Source organism: Plodia interpunctella, chromosome 30, assembly GCF_027563975.2.
Source record: "Plodia interpunctella isolate USDA-ARS_2022_Savannah chromosome 30, ilPloInte3.2, whole genome shotgun sequence".
Classification (NCBI taxonomy): Eukaryota; Metazoa; Arthropoda; class Insecta; order Lepidoptera; family Pyralidae; genus Plodia; species Plodia interpunctella.
In genome coordinates this window covers 3,702,377-3,723,713 of record NC_071323.1, presented here as the reverse complement: position 1 = coordinate 3,723,713, position 21,337 = coordinate 3,702,377, and the positions used below count along the sequence as shown (strand labels likewise).

The window sequence follows — 21,337 nt, the reverse complement described above, 5'->3', positions numbered from 1 at the left end:
TAATAATATATAAAAGTACATAATGTACATAGTCAAAAGGTATATCAAAACAGGTTATGATTGTGATCCGAGTGCTGATATATATATATATATATAGTGCTGATAAAAAAAATATAGATGTGAAACACAATTAATTACATAAAAATATATGAGAAACGAGATGACCAGTTCCCTCTGGCAGCACCCGTTCACGAGTTGACGCATGGGACAGCCATCGCGTAGCTCAACCATAATAGAGGGAACCTCACGACCCGGCCCACGACGCCACCACCAGATTGACCATTTGAGTGAGCATGACACACTCGATTCTACCTTTTAATTCCTGAAACACAGGATGATTTTCTTCCTAGCTCAGGCACCCTGTTTTATTCCATTTTAAATCTTAATTTAGATCTATTGTATAACTTTTATTTAAGTAACATGAATAAAGACATATTATTACCGAATAATAAATCCATGACGAAAATTCACAATGCCTGCCAGATGTAATCTCACAAGATTTGACTTCAATAGGTAGGTATAGTATATACCTCTTATAAGTGTATAAATATAATAAAAATATATCCTACTCGCGCCACACGAGTTTGTACACCAATCTGACTCATGTATAGTAGTTTTCATCGACCACCACTTGCTTCCGGTGAAGGAGAACATCGCGAGGAAACCTGCACACTGGTGGACAGTTTAGTTCACTAGTGCGTATGCGACTACCTGCCAGTTGTGTTGCTTTATCCATATTAATCTATACTATTGTTATAAAGAGAAAATATCTGTATTTTTGGTTTTCTTTGTAATGAATAAACTCGAAAACTTCTGGGACAATTTTGATGAAATTTGACACAGAGATAGATTAAATGTTCAAATAACATAGGCTAATGTTTTATCATGGTTATACCCGAGCGAATCCGGAACGGGGCGCTAGTCTTTGATATAATAATACTCAAATAAAAGATTTGTGATCAATTTTCAGTTTAATTTTGTTTTCCTAATATATATATATATATTTAGATTTTCCTTCCGACACCAAAACTTGCAGTTTTATAAATTTACCTACAGTCGACAATAGTTCGTTGAAAGAGTATACAGTTATAACATTTAAAACTTTATAGATAGTACCGGAATTTATGTAGTCATTTGTTAATAAATAAAGCTATAGGTATTATTATTATTATTATTATTTTCAAACACAAAAGAGACTTCCAATAAATACTACAGTCTTACAATAAAACACTACAGTCTGTCAAGAATATGTAGTAAATGAATTTTTAACCAACTAAATTTTTTGTTATTGCAACACCAAATAGAAATGGTCAAGATTGGTTGATACACGCCCAGTGTTGCCAGCCAATGGGAAACTTATTATATATATAAACTAATACAATATAAATAAACATAAGAAACAAAAATCAAAATAAATGTATATTCAGACAATTATGAGAAAACAAAATTTTTTCGTTAATTAATAATATGAGAATATTACGGTAACAAAAACATAAATTATTTAATATATAACTTTTTTATTTCCTAGATTTTTTTATATCGGCCATTAAGTCTTTGTTTTGTGAATAAAAACAGTATTACATTTTAAAATATATAATAATCTATCGTCCGCAGCCGCCCCCACCACATTTGGACCTTTTGGGGGGGCGATACGTGGAGCCCGACGACCCGCCGCTCAGTGGGAGGTAATCTAAAAAGAATAAAATGAATTTAAGTATAATGGTACACTAATTCCCGCCCTAAGGTTTGTTCTAGTGACTCTACGATACTATATTTTATAACATGCAAGCTGCGCGCAGGGGCTTCACTCCCGTGGGAATAACGGGATAAAATGGGTTCCCTATTTTTATGCAAACAATTTTATGTCATAATTTGACATGGCATACTTTTACTTATCATAATAATAGTTTACAATATTAATTTGGCATAATGTTTTAGGCGCAATTTTTTTACACATAAGCATAACAATTTTTAAGCATAATATTGTAAAGCATATTGGCGGCTTATGTGTGTCCCGAGCGCCGCCGCACCCTGACCTACTGCTGCACTATAGCTTTATGCGAATCGAAATTATGGTAAAATACATTAGCCTCAACTATAATTACGCTTATTGACAAGGTATGCCAGAAAACAAGTGTGTCAAAATATTATTATGTAAAAAAAATATATGCTTAACTCGTTATGCTAAATTAAATTAAAATTAAAAAAATATGCCAAAAAAGGGGATCCCAATAAAAAGTACCCTATGTGTTATTCCAGGTTATATTCTACCCGTGTATCAAATTTAATAACAATCGGTCCAGTAGATTTCGCGTAAAAACGTAGCAAACATTATACGATGTACAACATAACAGTGTAAATATAAAAAAATATTTATTCACTCATTCATTCATTCATTCGTTCATTCATTCATTCATTCATTCATTCATTCATTTATTTATTAGAACAACAAGCAGCTACATTATATATACGGATAAATAAGAATTTAAACAAGAAGAGTTCCTAATAATATAGCCCACAACGTGAATAACAGAATTACAATAGAATTTGTGGCTGCTAACTACATTACGACATTAAAGACTTAAACACTAAATAAAGACATTTTCGCTTAATAAAATAAATTTTAACATTCTCAATAAATAAATTCATAATAATAAATAAATAAATATATTAGGACAAATCACACAGATTGAGCTAGCCCCAAAGTAAGTTCGAGACTTGTGTTACGGGATACTAACTCAACGATACTATATTTTATAACAAATACATATATAGATAAACATCCAAGACCCGGGCCCATCAGAAAAAGATCATTTTCCATCATGACCCGACCGGGGATCGAACCCGGGACCTCTCGGTTCAGAGGCAAGCACTTTACCACATCGAGGTCGTCATCAAATAAATAATTTGAAAAGTTATTTATTAAACTTTTCAAATTATAAATAAATTTTGAATATTTTTTTTATGGTTTTTTAAGAATTACCATTTTTAAATTTAGTAACACTTTCATGCAAAAATATCAACATGCTTGGAAGTCAACATTGTAAATTTCCATCATACGGCGTAGAGGGACTCTATCCGTCCAGATGGATGGATAGAGCCCCTACGAACAGATGAACAGATGGAGATCCATCTGTTCATCTGTTCGTAGGAAACTAAATACAAAGGTACTACTACTGATATCTATAGAAATTTTTTCCAGTAAACCCACGAAAGAAACATGGAACATTTGTGAATATACAAAAAAGGCAGACATTATCCAAAACAAAGATACGAAAATACGACGAAACATTTCGAGAAAAGGTAAGTAGTGCCCTTGCGCTTCGCTGGGCTGGTCTTGGCGAGGGCACTCCCGTGCCATTACCTTTTGAGCTATGGAAACAAGAAATGTTAGTTTTTGACACAACACAAATCGTACCTGAGTCTCCGGGAGTGCCCAGTCTCCTGCCGGCAGCGGTGCCATACTTCTCAAGCCGTTCCGCCAGCTCAGCCCGTTTCCTCTCCTCACGCTGCAACAATACAATACAATACTCTTTTATTGCACCAAAGAAGTACTTCGGTGAAATTTAACTTGCAAGATTTGATTACAGACAGACATTGGGACAGGTCATCATCATATCGAGTGTGTAATAACAACAAATTTTACCTGACACCTGACACCTTTCGATCCACAGGCTTTCGATTCAAGGCTCGGGACAGGTGAAACTAAATAAAATCTTCGCTAAGTCACTTTTGTTCACAGAACATGGGAGAGAGAAGAGCGAGTCTCACCAGTTTCTGCTCCTCGAGCGCTCTCTGTGAGGCTTCCTCCAGCAACTGTTGCTGTCTCTCTCGCGCGCGCTGGATCGCCTCCAACCGCGCCAGGGCTATGTCCGGATCTGGAAATAATAATATCATTAGTATTGTGTTTCTCTAAGAAACTTTTTTTTAATTTTGTATCTCCTTTTGGGATTCACGGCACAAAGTCCGGTCCTTTGAGAGGCTTGCGTGGGGATATGGATCCAACACGTAGAGGCCCTTTGGAGAGTTTTGATGTTGTGTTTTATTATTATTATTCTATTTATGTATATTTTTCTCCTCTTGAGAGAGGGTAATATAAGCAACTAACGCGGGCCTTAGCCAAGCGATAGGAGCAAGAATCTAAATAGAAAACCCAGCAGAAACACTGGAAGAAGATAGAAATTTTCTGGTGATCCGGCAAGTATTAAGAATGGTGGCTTTCTGTAAAAGATAAACTATATACATCGGGATGTTTAATGTTTTCAGGCTTTGTGAAAGTGATTTCGGTATTACCCCTGTTGATGATAAAACTATCGGTACTATATGGACTGTATGTGCTCTCCATTGTGCTTTAAGTTCTATGGCAAGTTCCTGGTATTTGCTTAATTTATCTGAAATAGATTTTTGTATATTATGTGAGTTTGATTATTTTTATCAATTTTTTGTCGAGGCTTCAGTTGCTTGGTGCGACTATGCCAGTCTCATATGGAAATTCCATTTTATTTGCTATTATGTCTGCCTTTGCATCGTCACCCCTCTGCAGAATGTATAAATACATCTGGCCTCCGGAGACAATGGTTGTTCAACCAGACAATGGTTGTTCAACTAATGTTTCTTTGTAAGAGCCTATTTTTTCTTGCCAAATACTTTCAAAGGATACATATTGTGTACCTTGTACTTAGCTAAATAAATAAATATATATAAGTACATAGTTCAAAAATATCTGTCAAGTTTTTGATGAATATTCTCTCATCTGAGAATATTCCCGCTTCCTTCCGCCATTGAGCATCGGAGTCCAGACACCACTTTCCAACTAAAACCTGCACACTGGTTGACAATTTCAGTTCCCTAGTCCATATGTATGAACGAATACTTGTATGTACGAATACTTGCCACCAGGCACGGTAAGTAGTTAAAAAAGTTATGTCAAATACCTTTAGGCAACTTAAATAGAATTTGACACCAGTGTTATCAATTAAAACACTGAACAGAATAAGACAATAAATCCAAGAGGACATCTTGAGAAAGGTTTACTTTTTAACCAATCCATAGACAAAATAATTACTTTTTTTTCATAAATTTTTTGTTGAGGCTTCAGTTGCTTGGTGCGACTATACCACCAGCCTCATGTGGAAATTCCATTTTGTTTGGTGTTGACTCACTCTTTTTAAAAGCAGCCTCGTCTCGCGCCTCCTGCCACTGCTTCATGCGCGGCCGGATCAGCCGCAGGAAGTAGAACATGGCCGCGGCCGAGCCCAGCATGAACCAGCCATACGACGCCAGGAACTGAAGCACTACAATATGGGTTTGATAATTGTAAGAGTTATCTATACTTTTTGAAATTTATACAGCTAAAAACACAATTAAATTATCTTTCAAATTAACGAGACTAGATTAAAATCGGTTCAGCAGTTTGGCTACTAGATGCCACTGATAGACAGATACACAGACACGTTAAACTCTCCTGCTTCCGTCATCGGGGCTTAAAAAGGCTAATGGAAGATACAGTGTCCCACATCACATGAGCGAGAAAATTGTCAAGAAGATGGCTATTAATGCAGTTATAGGTATAAACATTGACAACAAAGTACTTACTTATAGTGAATGGATTGAGCGAAAAATTTGGTTCCATCTCTTCTTCAAACAATGCATCCATAGGTTTCTAAAACGCGTGGGATGTAAAAACAAGGCTTAACTGTTTCCTGAAAGCTGAAGTATTGGGACACTGTACACTAACACATCTGTTTGGGTAACAAATAACAACACAAAGATATTGTAATCAGGCAAATATCGCGATGATGTATTTTAAATTTCTTCTAGAAGAAAATAGAGAATTTTACGAAAAACTTGAGAAAATTGAGAAGTTTGATTGATGATGTGTGTCATTATTTTGTTGACGACTATGACATTTGATATTTTCATATTTTTTAACCAAAAGCAAAGACATTTGCTAAGTCTCATTGCGAAAAATAAGTGAAGTAAATACCTACGGATATTTCGATAAGTTTGTGTTACATAATATTTATGAGTTTTATTTTACATAATTTATTACACAATGTTTACACAAACGTTTTGCAGAAGTGGCGTTGATTTTATTCGTTTGTTTATTTTCAAGGAATCGATTATTATTTGATTGATTCAGTAAAACAATGTAGGTACACAACCCTACGACAACGTTATCTTTGTTTTATTGATATGACATTGACAGAATAACATGGAAAGTAGGTACTCTAGGTACCTACTTTTTTTAGACATTGTTTACTCCCAAACTATAATGTTAAAATTTTAATAGGGCTTAGAAATTTTAATTTTAAGGGTTTTAATAATTAAATCCCATCCTGCAGTATCCTGTTATATGAGCAGGAAAATGTGGAACACCTGCCGTTGTTGTTTGAATCCCAATGCTTCTTCTCAAGATATCTACAAATTCGGGACCGAGGTGTACGAAACCATGCTGAAGGAAACTTTTAATATTGAGGTAGATACCTAGTTACTCGTTTACAATTTTCTCCCATTCCGTCCCGGTTACATTCAGGGTTGTAAGGCCGCGAAGACCGGGTGCCTCGTAAAAAACTTAAATTTTGAAAATTCGAATGTGATATTACTACCAGCCGACGCCAACCCCTGTTTGCTATTGTTACCTATCAATTTTATAAAAGCCAATCAATGGAAAAGGCTGTAAAGTGGAGATTGTTCTCATAAGCGATAGACGAATAAGCTATCAGGCCTTCAAGTTTCGCAACTTCCCTGTAACGAATAAAAACGTGATTGCCTGAATTTTTTACTAATTTTTAGATGTCTAACAACACAAAAGCGCCATGCAACCTGATCTGCAAGCAGTGTGTCTCGCGGCTGCAAGATGCAAGTGCATTCAAGGCTATGGTCCTGCAGAGTAGGGACATTTATGAAAAGTTCCTGCATAACTGTCAGGGCGACAATGATAATGACATAGAAGTTATGAAGCAAGAAGAATGTGAATTTAAATCTGACGATGGTAATTTTCTTGATCTCATTGGATCAAGAGTTATAGAAACACAAAGGCACACAAAATAGGCTTTCAAAAAATTAATTAATCATATAAATGATTAGCCTAAGATTTTTTCTGCGAAAGCGGAACAGACACAATATTACAAACTTTTATTGATTTCTTTAAAAAAACCTAAAAGTACATGCATACCAAATTTATAAATGCATACCAAAAATAAGTACCAAAAGCATACCAAATTTCATCAAAATCTCTAGCGGTTTTGTATGGAGTATGGATATTTTAATGGATTACATAAAAATTACCTCATACATGAATAAATTCCAATTCAAATCATTTATTCAGAAATTAGACCTTCACAGGCACTTTTTCTCGTCAATTTTTATATTTATAGTTATTTCTCACAAGCTACAAACTACTGGCATTTCGGAACGACCACTGCTGAGAAGAAATGCCGAAAGAAACTCATTTGAACAGTCTTGGTCCCTATCATGCCAGAAGGGCTTATCATTGTTTCTTAATTTTTTTTTTTTTTTAAATATATAAAAGTACATAATGTACATAGTCAAAAGGTATATATAATACATTATAATATCATTATAACATTTTATATTCAGTGTCAATTTCAACCTTGACGTTGGCAAAATCATTGTTTTGGCGAACGATGAAATTAAAATAAAAATTAAAAATAATAATATATCATTAATGTGTTATTGAAATTTTATTAATGTTTTCTTTTACTGTATTTTCAGATCCTCTATGTTTCATAAAACAAGAAGGCATACAAAGCAGAAACGAAGACGCTACTGTGAAACTGAACAGAGATAACAGAGAGAGTGAAAAGGCAGTGAGAAAAGTAAAAAATAAACGCAACACAGGTAATTGAAGATCTAACTGAAGATCGTCCCTGTTATTCATAAAAAAAAAGTAATAGGGCTAAAATATGTTTGGTCACTGTCGCACTTCACGAAATGTGATGTTGACAGAACGAGACAAACATACTTTAGCTTACAGGTAAATCTGGAAAATACTACTTTAGGTATGTCTGCTTTCTGTCTTAATTTTTTTATTTCTTGTAAAACATGAAGCTAATCTTCAGATTTATTGCACACATGCATCAGAATGGGTTTGGTATAAATAATATTTGTAGGTAATTTCTTACAAAGGATTTGATCGAAAATTATGTGTGAGATTTTGCTGTGGACTTCTACCGGACGTCAATAATCTTTAGAAATGCTGTTTTTGCATATCAACTGTCAAGACCGTTTTTATCCCTCAGCTGTCTCTCTCGACATCCACAGCAGTATATGAAGTAATAAATGCGAAAGTCTGTCTATTACCTTTTCATGCCTAAACAGCTGGGCCGATTTTCATAAAATTTTGTATAGATAAATATAATGAACCAAGGTCAAACATACACAATCGCGAGTGAAACTGCGGGCAACAGATAGTAACATAATTTTTTTTCTCTTGCAATGATTGCAGGTGACACCAAATCAAATGGTGATTGGACGAAACTAACCGAACAACGAGGCAACGGACCCATACTGAGAGAGAACTCACTGAAACTTCTGGAAAACTCCACAATATTCGCATTCCAATGGCACAAGAGTAAATATAGGTGTTTTTGCTGCACCAAACCGTTTCTGGACACGAACGAACTCCGAAATCATTCGGAACAACATTCAATAAAGGATATAGCAAAGAAAATAATAATACAACAAAATATGCTGGTCAAAGTGGAAATATCTATATTAAATTGCAAAGTTTGTCGCGAGAAATTGGAAAATTTACAAGAATTGAGAGACCACTTGACCATACAGCACAATTTTGAGTTTAAAATGAAAGAAGATCTGCTCGTACCGTTCAGAATAAGCGACGATTTGGCATGTCAAATATGTAGCGAGAAGTTCACGGCGTTTAGACATCTAAACATACATATGAACAGACATTTTAAAAAACAGATATGTCACCTGTGTGGGGCAGCTTTCTCTAATCTGAAGTTCCTCAATTTGCACAAATACAGACACAGACTTTTGAAATGCAAAGAATGCAATATAGAATTCTCCACTAGGAAAGAGAAAAATTGCCACGATGCAACTGTACACAAAGTGAAAATTGTTAAAAAGCTAAGATTCCCGTGTCCGCACTGCGATGAAAGATATTGTCAAGAAAATTTGAGAATATTACATTTGGTTGATATTCACGGTATGAAGAGACCGGAACACAAATGCAGCGTTTGCTCAAAAAGTTTTATAACCAAAAGTCTGTGCACAAATCATTTTAAATCTGTGCACAAGAAGGAGAGGAAGCATCCGTGTGATATATGTAAAAATCTATTTTACACTCGTTCTGATGTTGTGAGGCATAAAGTGACACATACGGGTGAGAAAAAGTTCTCGTGTGCTTTGTGCAGTGTGACGTTTGCAAGTAAAGATTCTTTGCGGAGACACATGAAGAGAACTCATGCTGTGTGTTGATAGTTGGTGTTAGATATAAATTCAAATCATTTATTCAGAAATTAGACCTTCACAGGCACTTTTTGTCGTAAATTTTTATATTTATAGTTATTTCTCACAAGCTACAAACTACTGGCATTTCGGAACGACCACTGCTGAGAAGAAATGTCGAAAGAAACACATTTGAACAGTGTTGGTCCCTATCATGCCAGAATATATACCATTTTGTGCCATAAAGTGAGTGACTTTGGTGGTAGAGGTGGTTACCTAGGTGGTTCTGTGCCTTGCTCCAACTGATGATAAGTACAGTCAAGAAAAAAATAAATCCGAACTAATATTATGAGAAAGTAATTTTGTTCGTTACCTCTTCACGCTCTATCTGCTCAACCGATCTTCTTGAAATTTTGCATACATGCAGTTTGAAGTGCGGAGAAGGACATAGGGTACCTTTCGTCCCGAAAAAATAACTGCTCCTGTGGGAAATATACGCCGGAGAATCCGCGGGTAAAAGCTAGCTTAATATATAAGATTTTGTATTGTTGTTTATGTTTTCAATTTACATTGATTTCAATATGGTCAAATATGCTTTCAATGATAAAAGTATAATATGAACTGCTTTAAAGGTTTTTATTTTTGATCGTTTTTGGCCTTTTGAAGGGACAAACCCAAGAAGTGCTGGCTTGATGTCGTCACGGATGATATGCGTGTCACTGGTCTGACAACTAGTGATGCCGACGACCGTGCGGAGTGGAGACGACAAAGTAGGAAATCGGACACTGGGCTCCGACGCTCAACGGCTGAGAAAGCAACTGGGATATCGCTCTGATGAGTTTTTGAGTAGCAGCAGATCAAAATCGATTCACTTTTGAAATCTTCTGATGATTATATTTCGATTTCGCGCAAAGGAGTTAGAAAGAAACAAAAATTACAAAAAAATTTGTTTATTCAGTTTGGTATCATTCTACAGCACGTCGCTTACATATATACAATTTGCTCTTACAACATTACACAGTTTTTCATACACTAACAAACACACGTCTTACGGAGATTTAAGTTTACATTCGAAGTTTAAATAACAGTATTTTTATGCCCATCGACAATAATGCATTATAGAGACAAACACAACAAACTCGATCAATGTTTATTTATTTGTATTTTTTTTTTTCAATATGTATAAATTTATAAATAAATAAATACACATATTAAAAACAAAAGTAAGTTCGAGACTTGTGTTACGGGATACTAACTCAACGATACTATATTTTATAACATATACATATATAGATAAACATCCAAAACCCGGGCCAATCAGAAAAAGATTGACATTATCCATCATGACCCGACCGGGAATCGAACCCGGGACCTCTAAATACATCCATCATCTGTGTAATTTCAACTGTCTATCCATCACGGTTCATGACATATAGTCTGGTGACAGACAGACAGCGGAGCGTTAGTAATAGGGTCCCGTTTCACCATTTCGGTGCCCAACTAGTTACTGATTTCAAACACTCGTTCCGTTTACACAATATTCACACAAATTTATTTTGCTAATAAAGTTAATGATCTTATATCTAAATGAACATTTATCTATACAAATTCTGTATTTTAACTACACTCCGTTGTGACTTACCGGACTCGGTAAGTCACAACACGGAAAATCTTCACGGTATTTATTTAATTTTGTTGATAACAAACCCTATACGAGTATATCAGTTCAAACCTTTTAAAGTTAAACATTTATTGACCACGAAAGTATTCGCTTAAGTCTATTTTTATTTATATTGTATGCTGTGAAATCGTAAATAGGCGTGGTTAAATTTATTACATAAACAAATGTTGCTCGGAGCTTCCCTCCCGTGGGAACTTTGAGATAAAATATAGCTAAACTCACAAACGCTTACCTCTTCATAATAATAGTATTAATAAGACTTGTAAGAAAAAACTAATTTCACATACATATTTAAGTATGTATAGAAATTTTTATTTACTGTTATAGGATATAAAACAATAACATATTTCTTGTACGCTCGGAATTGTTATAAACTATTATTATTATAAAGAGGTAAGCGTTTGTGAGATTGTATGTTTGAGGCGGGTAATCTCCGAAACTACCGTATCGATTTCAAAAATTCATCATTAGAAAGGTACATTATCCAAGATTGCTATAGGCTATATTTTATCTCAAAATTCCCACGGGAGCGAAGCCCCGGGCAACATATAGTGTAAGATGTAATGGGTCTACTTACTGTCTATGGTTTAATATATAATAGAAACAAAATTCTTAAGTCACATTTTCGGCCGGATATTAAAAAAATCTGTAATAAATTTACTTAAAATTATATATACACGAAATAATGACAAACTATAAAATGTACAAATCACAGCTCATAATTTTGTTGCTTCGAAAATTTTATACTAAAAGTTTATTTGTGAGACAAGAATTAAAAAAAACCCCGACTTTCAATATTCATTTCGCTACAACTTTTGAACCGATTTAGATCAAACATAATCTAAGAACAAAGAGCATAAAATTAGCTATCAAATAAAAAATCCGCATCCAAATCGGTTCATCCGTTGATAAGCTACGGTGACACGTACACAGACAGACACGCTGACCGGTCCAACTTATAACACCCCTCTTTTTGCGTCGAGGGTTAATAATAGTGTTGATGACTTTAGATTTTTTTTAATTACGAAAAAACACTCGACCGATCGTTTCAAATTCAAATTCAAATTCAAATCATTTATTCAGAAATTAGACCTTCACAGGCACTTTTTCTCGTCAATCTTTAAATTTCTTTGATGGACTATTCAAAACAACACAACCGCATCACAATTAGATTACTATTTTTGGACTTATGATTAAAAAAACTTATATACAATGATAATACACGACTATTCGGACAGTAAAAAAAAAATAAATTTCAAATTGATGGCTTAAAAAAAATCTTAAACTACTTAATTCAAATTAAAACACAGGTACAATAACATTGGCGACACAGCGCCAGATGAAACGAAATTTTTCGTCATTTCGCCCGAATTCGGGCCAAACGATACATCGATATTTTGATTACTTTGCGTTCACATTTAATATTATCGTGCGAGATGACACAAAAAAAAAATACAATTTACATTAGAAAGTGCTGTTTGGCCCGATCGGGCGAAATGACGAACGAATATGCAAAAAAGAAATCACTTATTCTAATTTCAAGATCTGTTATAAATTCCAGTAATAAATGACACTTGGATTTGGAATGCGATAGTTAACTCTTCATAGTCGTATTCCTCATAGCTGAGGGTCGTGGTCATTACGTGGAATGAAACACACACAACAACGTTGCCTGCTCCATTTCACACACAAGTTGATAATCAACCAGTGTGCAGGTTTCCTCGCGATGTTCTCCTTCACCGGAAGCAAGTGGTGGTCGATGAAAACTACTATACATGAGTCAGATTGGTGTACAAACTCGTGTGGCACGGGTAGGATACGAACCTGGGACCTTTCGATCCACAGGCTTACTACAGGTCTTAACTACACATACTACACATTTTTTCATAAATGTGGTATTCAATTATTTAATATTTCATTAGGAATTTTTTATTAAAGTTATTTGTCCACTATTTTCATAGCACAGGATTACATGATGGTAAGCACTCACTGCAACCAAAACTAGTATAATCGATATATCGACGATATAAATATATTAGGCCAAATCACACAGATTGAGCTGGCCCCAAAGTAAGTTCGAGACTTGTGTTACGGGATACTAACTCAACGATACTATATTCTATAACATATACATATATAGATAAACATCCAAGACCCGGGCCAATCAGAAAAAGATCATTTTCCATCATGACCCGACCGGGGATCGAACCCGGGACCTCTCGGTTCAGAGGCAAGCACTATACCACTGCGACACCGAGGTCGACATAGCTAGAGGATATATATGTACATCGATATTGTAAGCGATTTAATGGTAAAGTATCGATTTCTCCGTGACAAAGTTAATGTTAGTTAACCAATAAGGTAATTAAAACATAATTATTTGCGATTTTTTATCAACTTCCCATCTCCTATCTCATTTCAACGTCCAAGAATATCATTTAATATTGGTTTTACATGCATTATTTGTAAACAAATTTAAAAAGAATTTACAATTTCACAAGTAAAACGCCTGTGATCCTGTTTCACCGCTTGCTGATAAATTATCTGATATTCATAATAATATTCTTCATATTTTTTATTAAATTTTCTTTTTATTATTGCTCGTGATTTACCAGCCCTAAATTAACAATCTTTGTCAAATACCGAGTATAATTATTTATAATATATACACAGACAAGATCCTACAAGCACTTCGATCACTGTAATTTTCCTTCAAATTTCAACAAAGACAATCTTTTACTACCATAATTTATGAATAACAATCTGTGTTAGGTATAGCGTAAAATTGTATCAATATTTGATTTATAAGATTTTTGAATGATTCGTTATTCTCAAGGACGGTAATGACGTCGGTCGAAATTCAATTTAAAATACAATTTTGACATAAATAGGACTAACTGGCCCATCGCATCAGGCATATTTATCTGGCTGTTAGTTTATCTGTCAGATTACAGTATGATAATTTATCGGAAAGTTGTGAGATAGGCCACGAAAATAGCTATTAAAACGCGCCCCAATTCACAAAACCAATTAAAAAATTTTTATTAGCAAAGAAATAAAGAAAGCGTAATTTATATTATTGATTTAAATTAAATATAAACAATAACATTTTATTTATTTTAATTTACATATCAACAAGTCTCACTTTGATATCGAAATTTTCAATAAAAATTCAGTCGTCTAAAGGCAACTGACAAGATTACGCCACGCTAAAACATCTATTGACATTATACGTTGACGCGAAACAGTTCGGCTGAACTTTATCGATTCTGTATACATTGCTGGCTTTTCATTGCGGGATATAAAAGCTATGATACTACGTAATGTACTTACATTAATTCGCGTCAAAAACACTATAGGTGTTACACTAATCGGAACACATGTTGTACTGAAATCCCACTAATATTACAAATGCGAAAGTTTGTGAGTATGTGTGTCTTTTACACTCTCACGCAAAATCTACTGGACGGATTTTTATGAAATTTGGTACACGGGTAGGAGTATATAACCAGGAATAACACACATGGGGTGTATTTTTTTATCAAGAAATTCCCGCGGGAGCGAAGCCCCGGGGCGAATCTAGCAATGTATTATGTTATACATTGTATGCTTACGAATGAGCCAAAGCAGTTCCAAAACTTTGATGCAAAATTTTAGCCACATTTTCTCGTCTATAACACTAAAAGTTTACCAGAAAGGGACGGACTGCAAATTTTGCATCCAATTTTAGGAACTTTGGCCATTTGGCATGTGGAAATTTCATCTTTATAACAACGCGAACAGGTCAAATTTTAATTGTCTTTATTACGATATTCTAAACAGAATGCAGATATGTTGTTGGCATCTGAGTTCAGCGGTAGTTTGTAGCGTTAGCGCCACGCCCAATTGCTCAGTCACTATATAGTGCCGTTGTTTTTAGATTTTGACACTGACGTGCGTCGAATCTCCATACATTAAAGATGGTTGACAATTGTAAAAAATATGTTTACAATCTAGATACAATATATATATTCAGGATCATTGTGATAATTCATAGACTGTAACAATGCAGCTGGATCAAAATACGAAGATTTAAACTTGGTTGGAAAGTCCATTTTCAAAAAGTATGAAATTATAAAAACAAACTCGACCATCGTAAAAAAAACTTAAATTCTGTAACAACTTTTATTAAGAAGTCAGCACCATAAACGTGATATTTAATGTAGCTGACGAACAAACACAGCTTGTCCCGCGAAGACATTACTCAATCGTGACGTCACGTTTTAATATCATTTAGTCAATTTGCGACTTTATCTTTGTCACGGCGGACGTCAAAACGACGGAGAGTGACGGAGAAATGAGGCGTGTCTCTTAGACATAATCGTTGCCACCGCCACCTGGCGGCGCTGTGTTATTCCCTGAGCAGGCCCCGCGCTTTCGCGGTCAGTTTGCGAACTCGTCCGCGGGACGAGATCGACACGGGCGCGGTCCCAGATCCGCTGGCCGCTGTACCTGAGTGGACGCACGTAATAAATATATGCGGACAAGACATATCACATCTATATTAATATTAATGCAAAAGTCTGTCTGTCTGTTCCGCCTTCACAGGACTGATTTTGATGCAATTAGGTACGCATGTAAAGACACCCGTTCAAACATAGGCTTATATTTTCTTTTTCAAAATTCAACCCCTAAATGACCCTGATGGGGGGTGAAATTTTATATCAAAACCACGTTCCGCTTTCAAGGCTAAACCGCTAGATTGATTTTGATGAAATTTGATATGCGTGTAGTTAAAGACCCGCTTTCAAACATAGGCTACATTTTTTTCAAAAATCAACCCCCAATAGACTATATAGGGGGGGCTGAAAGTTTGTATGAAAATCATGTTGAAAAGACGACTTGCTTAACTGGCTATCACACAAAAACATTGTAGAAATTAATAATCTGACATGGGCGAACATATTGATCACAAAAAATATAATTAGCTGTCAGAAGTAACTATTCTACGCTGACGAAGTCGCGAGTTCGAAACAGCAACAGAATAAATATATGTGAGATTGACTGTAATAATCTATACATATACTAAAACTATAAGTGGGCTATGTCTGTTGATAGGAGACAGTGGACTAATAGAAGCCAAAACACTTTTTTTTTTTAACTACTGAATGTAATTTAACGCGGTTTTCATAACATAATACATAGCATAATATGATAGCAGATAGTCAACTTAAAATTGAGTATAGGTTTTATCGCGATACGTTGCTTAGAACCCGAGATATCGACAAAAATATTTTATGAGCGGACGCACCCAGAGAAAGCGGACGAAGCCGCGGGCAAAAACTAAACAATAAATAAATATATTGGTAAACTAATCACACAGATTGAGCTGGCCCCAAAGTAAGTTCGAGACTTGTGTTACGGGATACTAACTCAACGATACTATATTTTATAACAAATACACATATAGATAAACATCCAAGACCCGGGCCAATCAGAAAAAGATCATTTTCCATCGTGACCCGACCGGGGATCGAACCCGGGACCTCTCGGTTCAGTGGCGAGAACTTTACCACTGCGCCAACGAGGTCGTCGAAAAAACTAGTATGAATGATAGTTATACATACCATTGTGGCCGTTGATATAGTCGTGGTCGGTATTGTGGGGGGGCGCGGCGGCCGACAGCCGCTGCAAATATATAAATAAATAAATAAATATATCAGGACAAATCACACAGATTGAGCTAGCCCCAAAGTAAGTTCGAGACTTGTGTTATGGGATACTAACTCAACGATACTATATTCTATAACATATACATATATAGATAAACATCCAAGACCCGGGCCAATCAGGAAAAGATCATATAAATATATATATATATATATATTCGCACATTCTATTTTTTTATTATTGTTATGTTTAGGTTTTTTATTAAAAGTTTTTTGTTTATATATATAATTAAATCATAATATGTTTCAGTATACCTTTTGACCTATTTATACTTTATTGTGTGCTTACATTGTTATATTACTGATAAAAAATTATACATAAATTTCTATTTAAAAAATGTTAAGCCCTTCTGTCATAATAGGGACCAACACTGTTTGAATGAGTTTCTTTCGGCATATCTTCTCAGCAGTGGTCGTTCCGAAATGCCAGTAGTTTGTAGCTTTGGTAAACATCATTTAATTTATATGACGTGTGAAAAAGTGCCTGTGAGAAGGCCTAATTTCTGAATAAATGATTTGATTTTGATTTGATTTTTATTGATTTTAGGTATGTGTTATTGCTGGTGTAAGTGTATTTTATTCAAGTCGCCTAAGGGCATCTAACATGACTTCTAAGACTATCTACCGACATCCAGTGGCACGTAGCCGCGTACACACACTAGTGAACCTACTGTCAAACAGAGTGCAGCAGCTTTCCTCGCGATGGACCAATTCTGAACATGTTCACTCAAAGACCCCCGTTTAAACACCGTCAACATTTTTCCTTCCAACAAAATCAACCCCCAAACGTGGGCAGGGGGGTGAAAGTTTGTATGAAAATCATTTTCGTTTCATATTGACGCGGTAATTAGCTGGTATGTAATGCAAACACTCACGTGGTGCTGCGATCGCTTGCTGATGACGGCTATGGAGTCGTCCTCACTGTCCTCGTTGTAGCGCCGCGGCGACTGGCGCCGCAGCGACACCGCCTGCGCATGTTATACCAGGATGACTTTTTATACGTTGGCAATATTTTGTCTGAACAACTTTTAGTATGGGGGTAACTCAGGGGGTACGTTTAAAAAAAAATCTCATCCCCCAAATGGCTATAATGGTGGGTGAAAGTTTATATGAAAATTGACTGTTCCGTTTTCGCTGATAAATCTCACTCGCTATACAGATAATATCTCGCTGACAAACTCATAAAGCTCACGCGGGCGAAGCCGCGGTCAAGAGCTTGTAAAGAATAAACTTACATATGTTTCAATATATAAAACGACTAATTACAAGACTCCGCCTATTAAATGTATGTATGTTTGTAACACGATAAATTTCTAACCGTTGGTCTGTTTTTGATGAAATTTAAAAGTTATGTATGTTATGTCTGTCTGTCTGTTCGCGATAAACTCAAAAACTACTGCACGGATTTTCATGCGGTTTTCACCAATAGACATTGTGATACCCGAGGAAGGTTTTAGGTGTATAATTTATTATGCTTTTACCCGAGCGTAGCCGGGACGGACCGCTAGTTAAATTACAATTGTTTATAGTAATAATTATACTTAATTAAATAATAATTATAGTTGTTATACTTGTCTCTGGTACAAACTCACCGGTTTCCGCCGTCTACCCGACGGCCCCGCGCCCGATGTAGACGCTCTGGCATTCTGCTGACGTTGCCTGTCGAATTGTATAAAGTAAAACTCCATACTAATATTAATGCGAAATTCTTGTCTGTCTGTTCTTTGCTTTCACGATCGATTTTGACGAAATTTTGTAGGCATATAGTTAAAGACACTTGTTCAAACATAGGCTAAATTTTTTTAAAGAATCTAACCACAATATGACTTTTATAGAGGGTGAAATTTTGTACGAAAATCGTGTCGATTCCGTATACTATAAAATCACAAAAAACACAAGCCAAAGATACATAGCGATATTTCTTAAACATAATTACATTAATTTCCTAATCATATTACCAGTTTTCTCAGTAGTATTCCCACAATTCCCGGGCGGCCGTACGTCGCCGACACGTTTTTTGAGTTTTCTCTTTAATCTCCGGACGTATATTGTGGGTTGTTGAATTCCCAGAACTCCCACACAAATTCACAGAAGTTACAAAATTGTTCCCGCGATTCCCTGGGCAATTCCCGCACGTACTTGATGCGTTACGGCGGCCCGTGGTGCCAATTCCATAATTTTCCCACATATTTCAATAATTCTCAGTCCTCATAAGATGTACTCCACAATTCTCGTATTTCCCACAATTCCCGTGCTATTCTGATAATCTGCTCGTCGTCGTATAGCTAGAGTACCGAGCCTTCTATGAGTTGTCCCAGATTTTCATACCAATTTCTGTTCTAATTGCACGTTATATTGTTTAAAATTATTTCATACGCACCATTCCCATAATTCCCGGACACGATAAAACTTCCTCCGTATTTTCCCGTAATTTCCACCTGCATTCCCACAATTCCCGCTGACTGACCTGATAAGCTGCAGCGGCGCGTCGTCCTCGCTGGAGTACCGCGGCTTGTACGAGTGGTCGGACTCGTACCGGCGGCCGTCCGCCGCCGACAGCGGCAGGTTGTCGCCCGACGACGACGTCGCGGACTCGGAGAACGAGGCGCGCGTGCGCGAGCGCCGGCTGCGAGCGACAACCGGCTTTATTGTATTACTAGTGCCGAGCGGGGGCTTCGCTTCAGGGGAAATATCGAATATAAAGTACCCTATGTGCAATACAATTTCATAAAAATCCGTCCAGTAGATTTTGCGTGAAAGAGTAAAAAACACACAAACTTTCCCATTTATAATATTAGTAGGATATAGGGCGATAAAATCTATGGCGGGAAACAGAGTAGAATGGAAAATACGAATTCGACAAGAAACTCATATTTAAATTGATAGATAACATCACTTACCGCTTGGAGTGGTGTCTGTTATCGTTCTGGTCGCTGTCGGCGCTGAGCGCACTCTCCGCAGTTGTAGTCGTGTGGCGACGTTTCCGACGCTGCGAGGAACAGATACACTGACATCAGTTGACATCACTTTAGTTTAAGCCCGAATTACACTTTGATAAGAGCAAAAGCGAGTTAAGAAAATGAAGTTTGTTGCGCCGCTTCTTCAACTGTGCTTTGTAAGTCGGCCGTAGACTGATGACTGTAGAATTTGACGTCAATAAGTGATAATATATTTTAGTAAGTAACGTTCAAAGACGGGCGAGGCGAGTAGTCATGAATCGAAATGTAAATCGGGCATGTATGTGTCAATTTTAAACAAGTAAATTGCATAACATGTAGGAATTTCGGGAAATAGACATTCCCATTATTCCCACGTGTGCGAAATATTTACAATACATCACAAAATAATCTATATTGACTATTACATAAGGACTGAAAATATTTTCTGCCTTTTTTATATTTTCCCAGAATTCCCACAAGGGAACAAAGCTCTCACCTCGCGTTTCCTGTCGTAATCGAGCTCCACCTCCCTGTAACTGGAGTGGTCGCTGCTCATCTCCTCCTCCATTTGCGGAGCTGAGTCTGAGCTAGAGTCCGAACACGCTTGGCCGTTCGCGTGTTCTATCGATGACTCGTACGACACTGGAAATATACTTGATTCTTGATCATTTTAATATATTTATTTATATATGTCGGAGATAGTCAGGATTTGACGGTGACGCCATCTGGCGACGACGACGGCAGTCAAGTGGACCCGAGTCTGGTGTCATCGATTGACACTGACGTTTGACGTTATTTCCGTTCATTCATTCAGTTCGATTTGTTATTTACTCATAACGTTCAATTTTGTTTTGTTCATTAATTCACTCTGTGAATCAGGACGAGTGTTACGACGGTCGGGGCATTCTGTCTTGTGCCTCGGTGAGAAACACACGTTTAAATCGTGAATCACATTTATTTTTGAAAAGTTAATTGTTTTCCTTTCTTCAATTATATTTGAGTTAATTATTAAATAAGTCCCAGTCTTGAAGTGCTTGTGTTTTATTCAAAATGAGTGGAATTGCCGATAACTTGGATGATGGAAACCAGGATGACGTCACCCTCACCGATTCTACCAAGTCGTCAACCTGACTCTGACATATATTATTACATATTGGGTAAACCCACAAAAGAAATCCACGTGATTTCATATTTACTACACAATGAGATTTTTTTTACTATATTCTAGGTAACTGTGATCTCATACAAAATTACAGTTTCCTAGTATATACTAACGTACGTGTTGTACATTTAGCTTTTTATTTATTTATATATATATATATATATATATATATATATATATATATATATATATATATATATATATATATATATATATAATTATATATATAATATTATAGTGTAAAATTGACAACAATAGTGTAAAATTGACAATTTTCAATAATTTTATTGGAAATTCACCTTTTATTTTATTTATTCATTCAAATTTTGTCATTTTTAATAATGATGTAAATTCGTCCTCCTAATTTTTAATATATGTATAAGACCTATATTTGTTAATTGACGTCCTTGGA

General features: G+C 35.8%; 3 protein-coding genes across 5 annotated transcripts in view; 1 reads left to right on the top strand and 2 right to left on the bottom strand.

The window, feature by feature from the left end:
• Positions 1-1,525: 1,525 nt before the first annotated feature.
• LOC128682462 (uncharacterized) lies at positions 1,526-5,911 on the bottom strand. The gene is made up of 5 exons (XM_053767152.1): positions 5,596-5,911; positions 5,163-5,294; positions 3,772-3,878; positions 3,419-3,509; positions 1,526-1,690 (listed from the first exon to the last, which is right to left on the bottom strand). The coding sequence occupies exons 1-5, from the start codon at positions 5,654-5,656 to the stop codon at positions 1,602-1,604; spliced, it is 480 nt and encodes a 159-aa protein (XP_053623127.1). The 5' UTR covers positions 5,657-5,911; the 3' UTR covers positions 1,526-1,601.
• Positions 5,912-6,207: 296 nt separating this feature from the next.
• Positions 6,208-10,066, top strand: LOC128682460 (PR domain zinc finger protein 5-like). Its single transcript, XM_053767148.2, has 4 exons — positions 6,208-6,478; positions 6,796-6,994; positions 7,738-7,863; positions 8,471-10,066. Exons 1-4 carry the CDS (start codon positions 6,356-6,358, stop codon positions 9,463-9,465), a joined length of 1,443 nt encoding a protein of 480 aa, XP_053623123.1. The 5' UTR covers positions 6,208-6,355; the 3' UTR covers positions 9,466-10,066.
• A 3,639-nt stretch (positions 10,067-13,705) lies between these two features.
• BRWD3 overlaps positions 13,706-21,337 on the bottom strand; it is a 43,725-nt gene continuing 36,093 nt past the window's right edge. For all 3 annotated transcript variants that reach the window (XM_053767143.1, XM_053767145.1, XM_053767144.1), the window contains 7 exons: positions 20,260-20,405; positions 19,725-19,813; positions 19,292-19,450; positions 18,417-18,483; positions 17,700-17,792; positions 16,723-16,783; positions 13,706-15,607 (listed from right to left, as the gene is read on the bottom strand). In XM_053767143.1, coding sequence (XP_053623118.1) covers positions 15,507-15,607; positions 16,723-16,783; positions 17,700-17,792; positions 18,417-18,483; positions 19,292-19,450; positions 19,725-19,813; positions 20,260-20,405 — 716 coding nt within the window. In that variant the 3' untranslated portion in view covers positions 13,706-15,506. The remainder of the gene's footprint in view (positions 15,608-16,722; positions 16,784-17,699; positions 17,793-18,416; positions 18,484-19,291; positions 19,451-19,724; positions 19,814-20,259; positions 20,406-21,337) is intronic.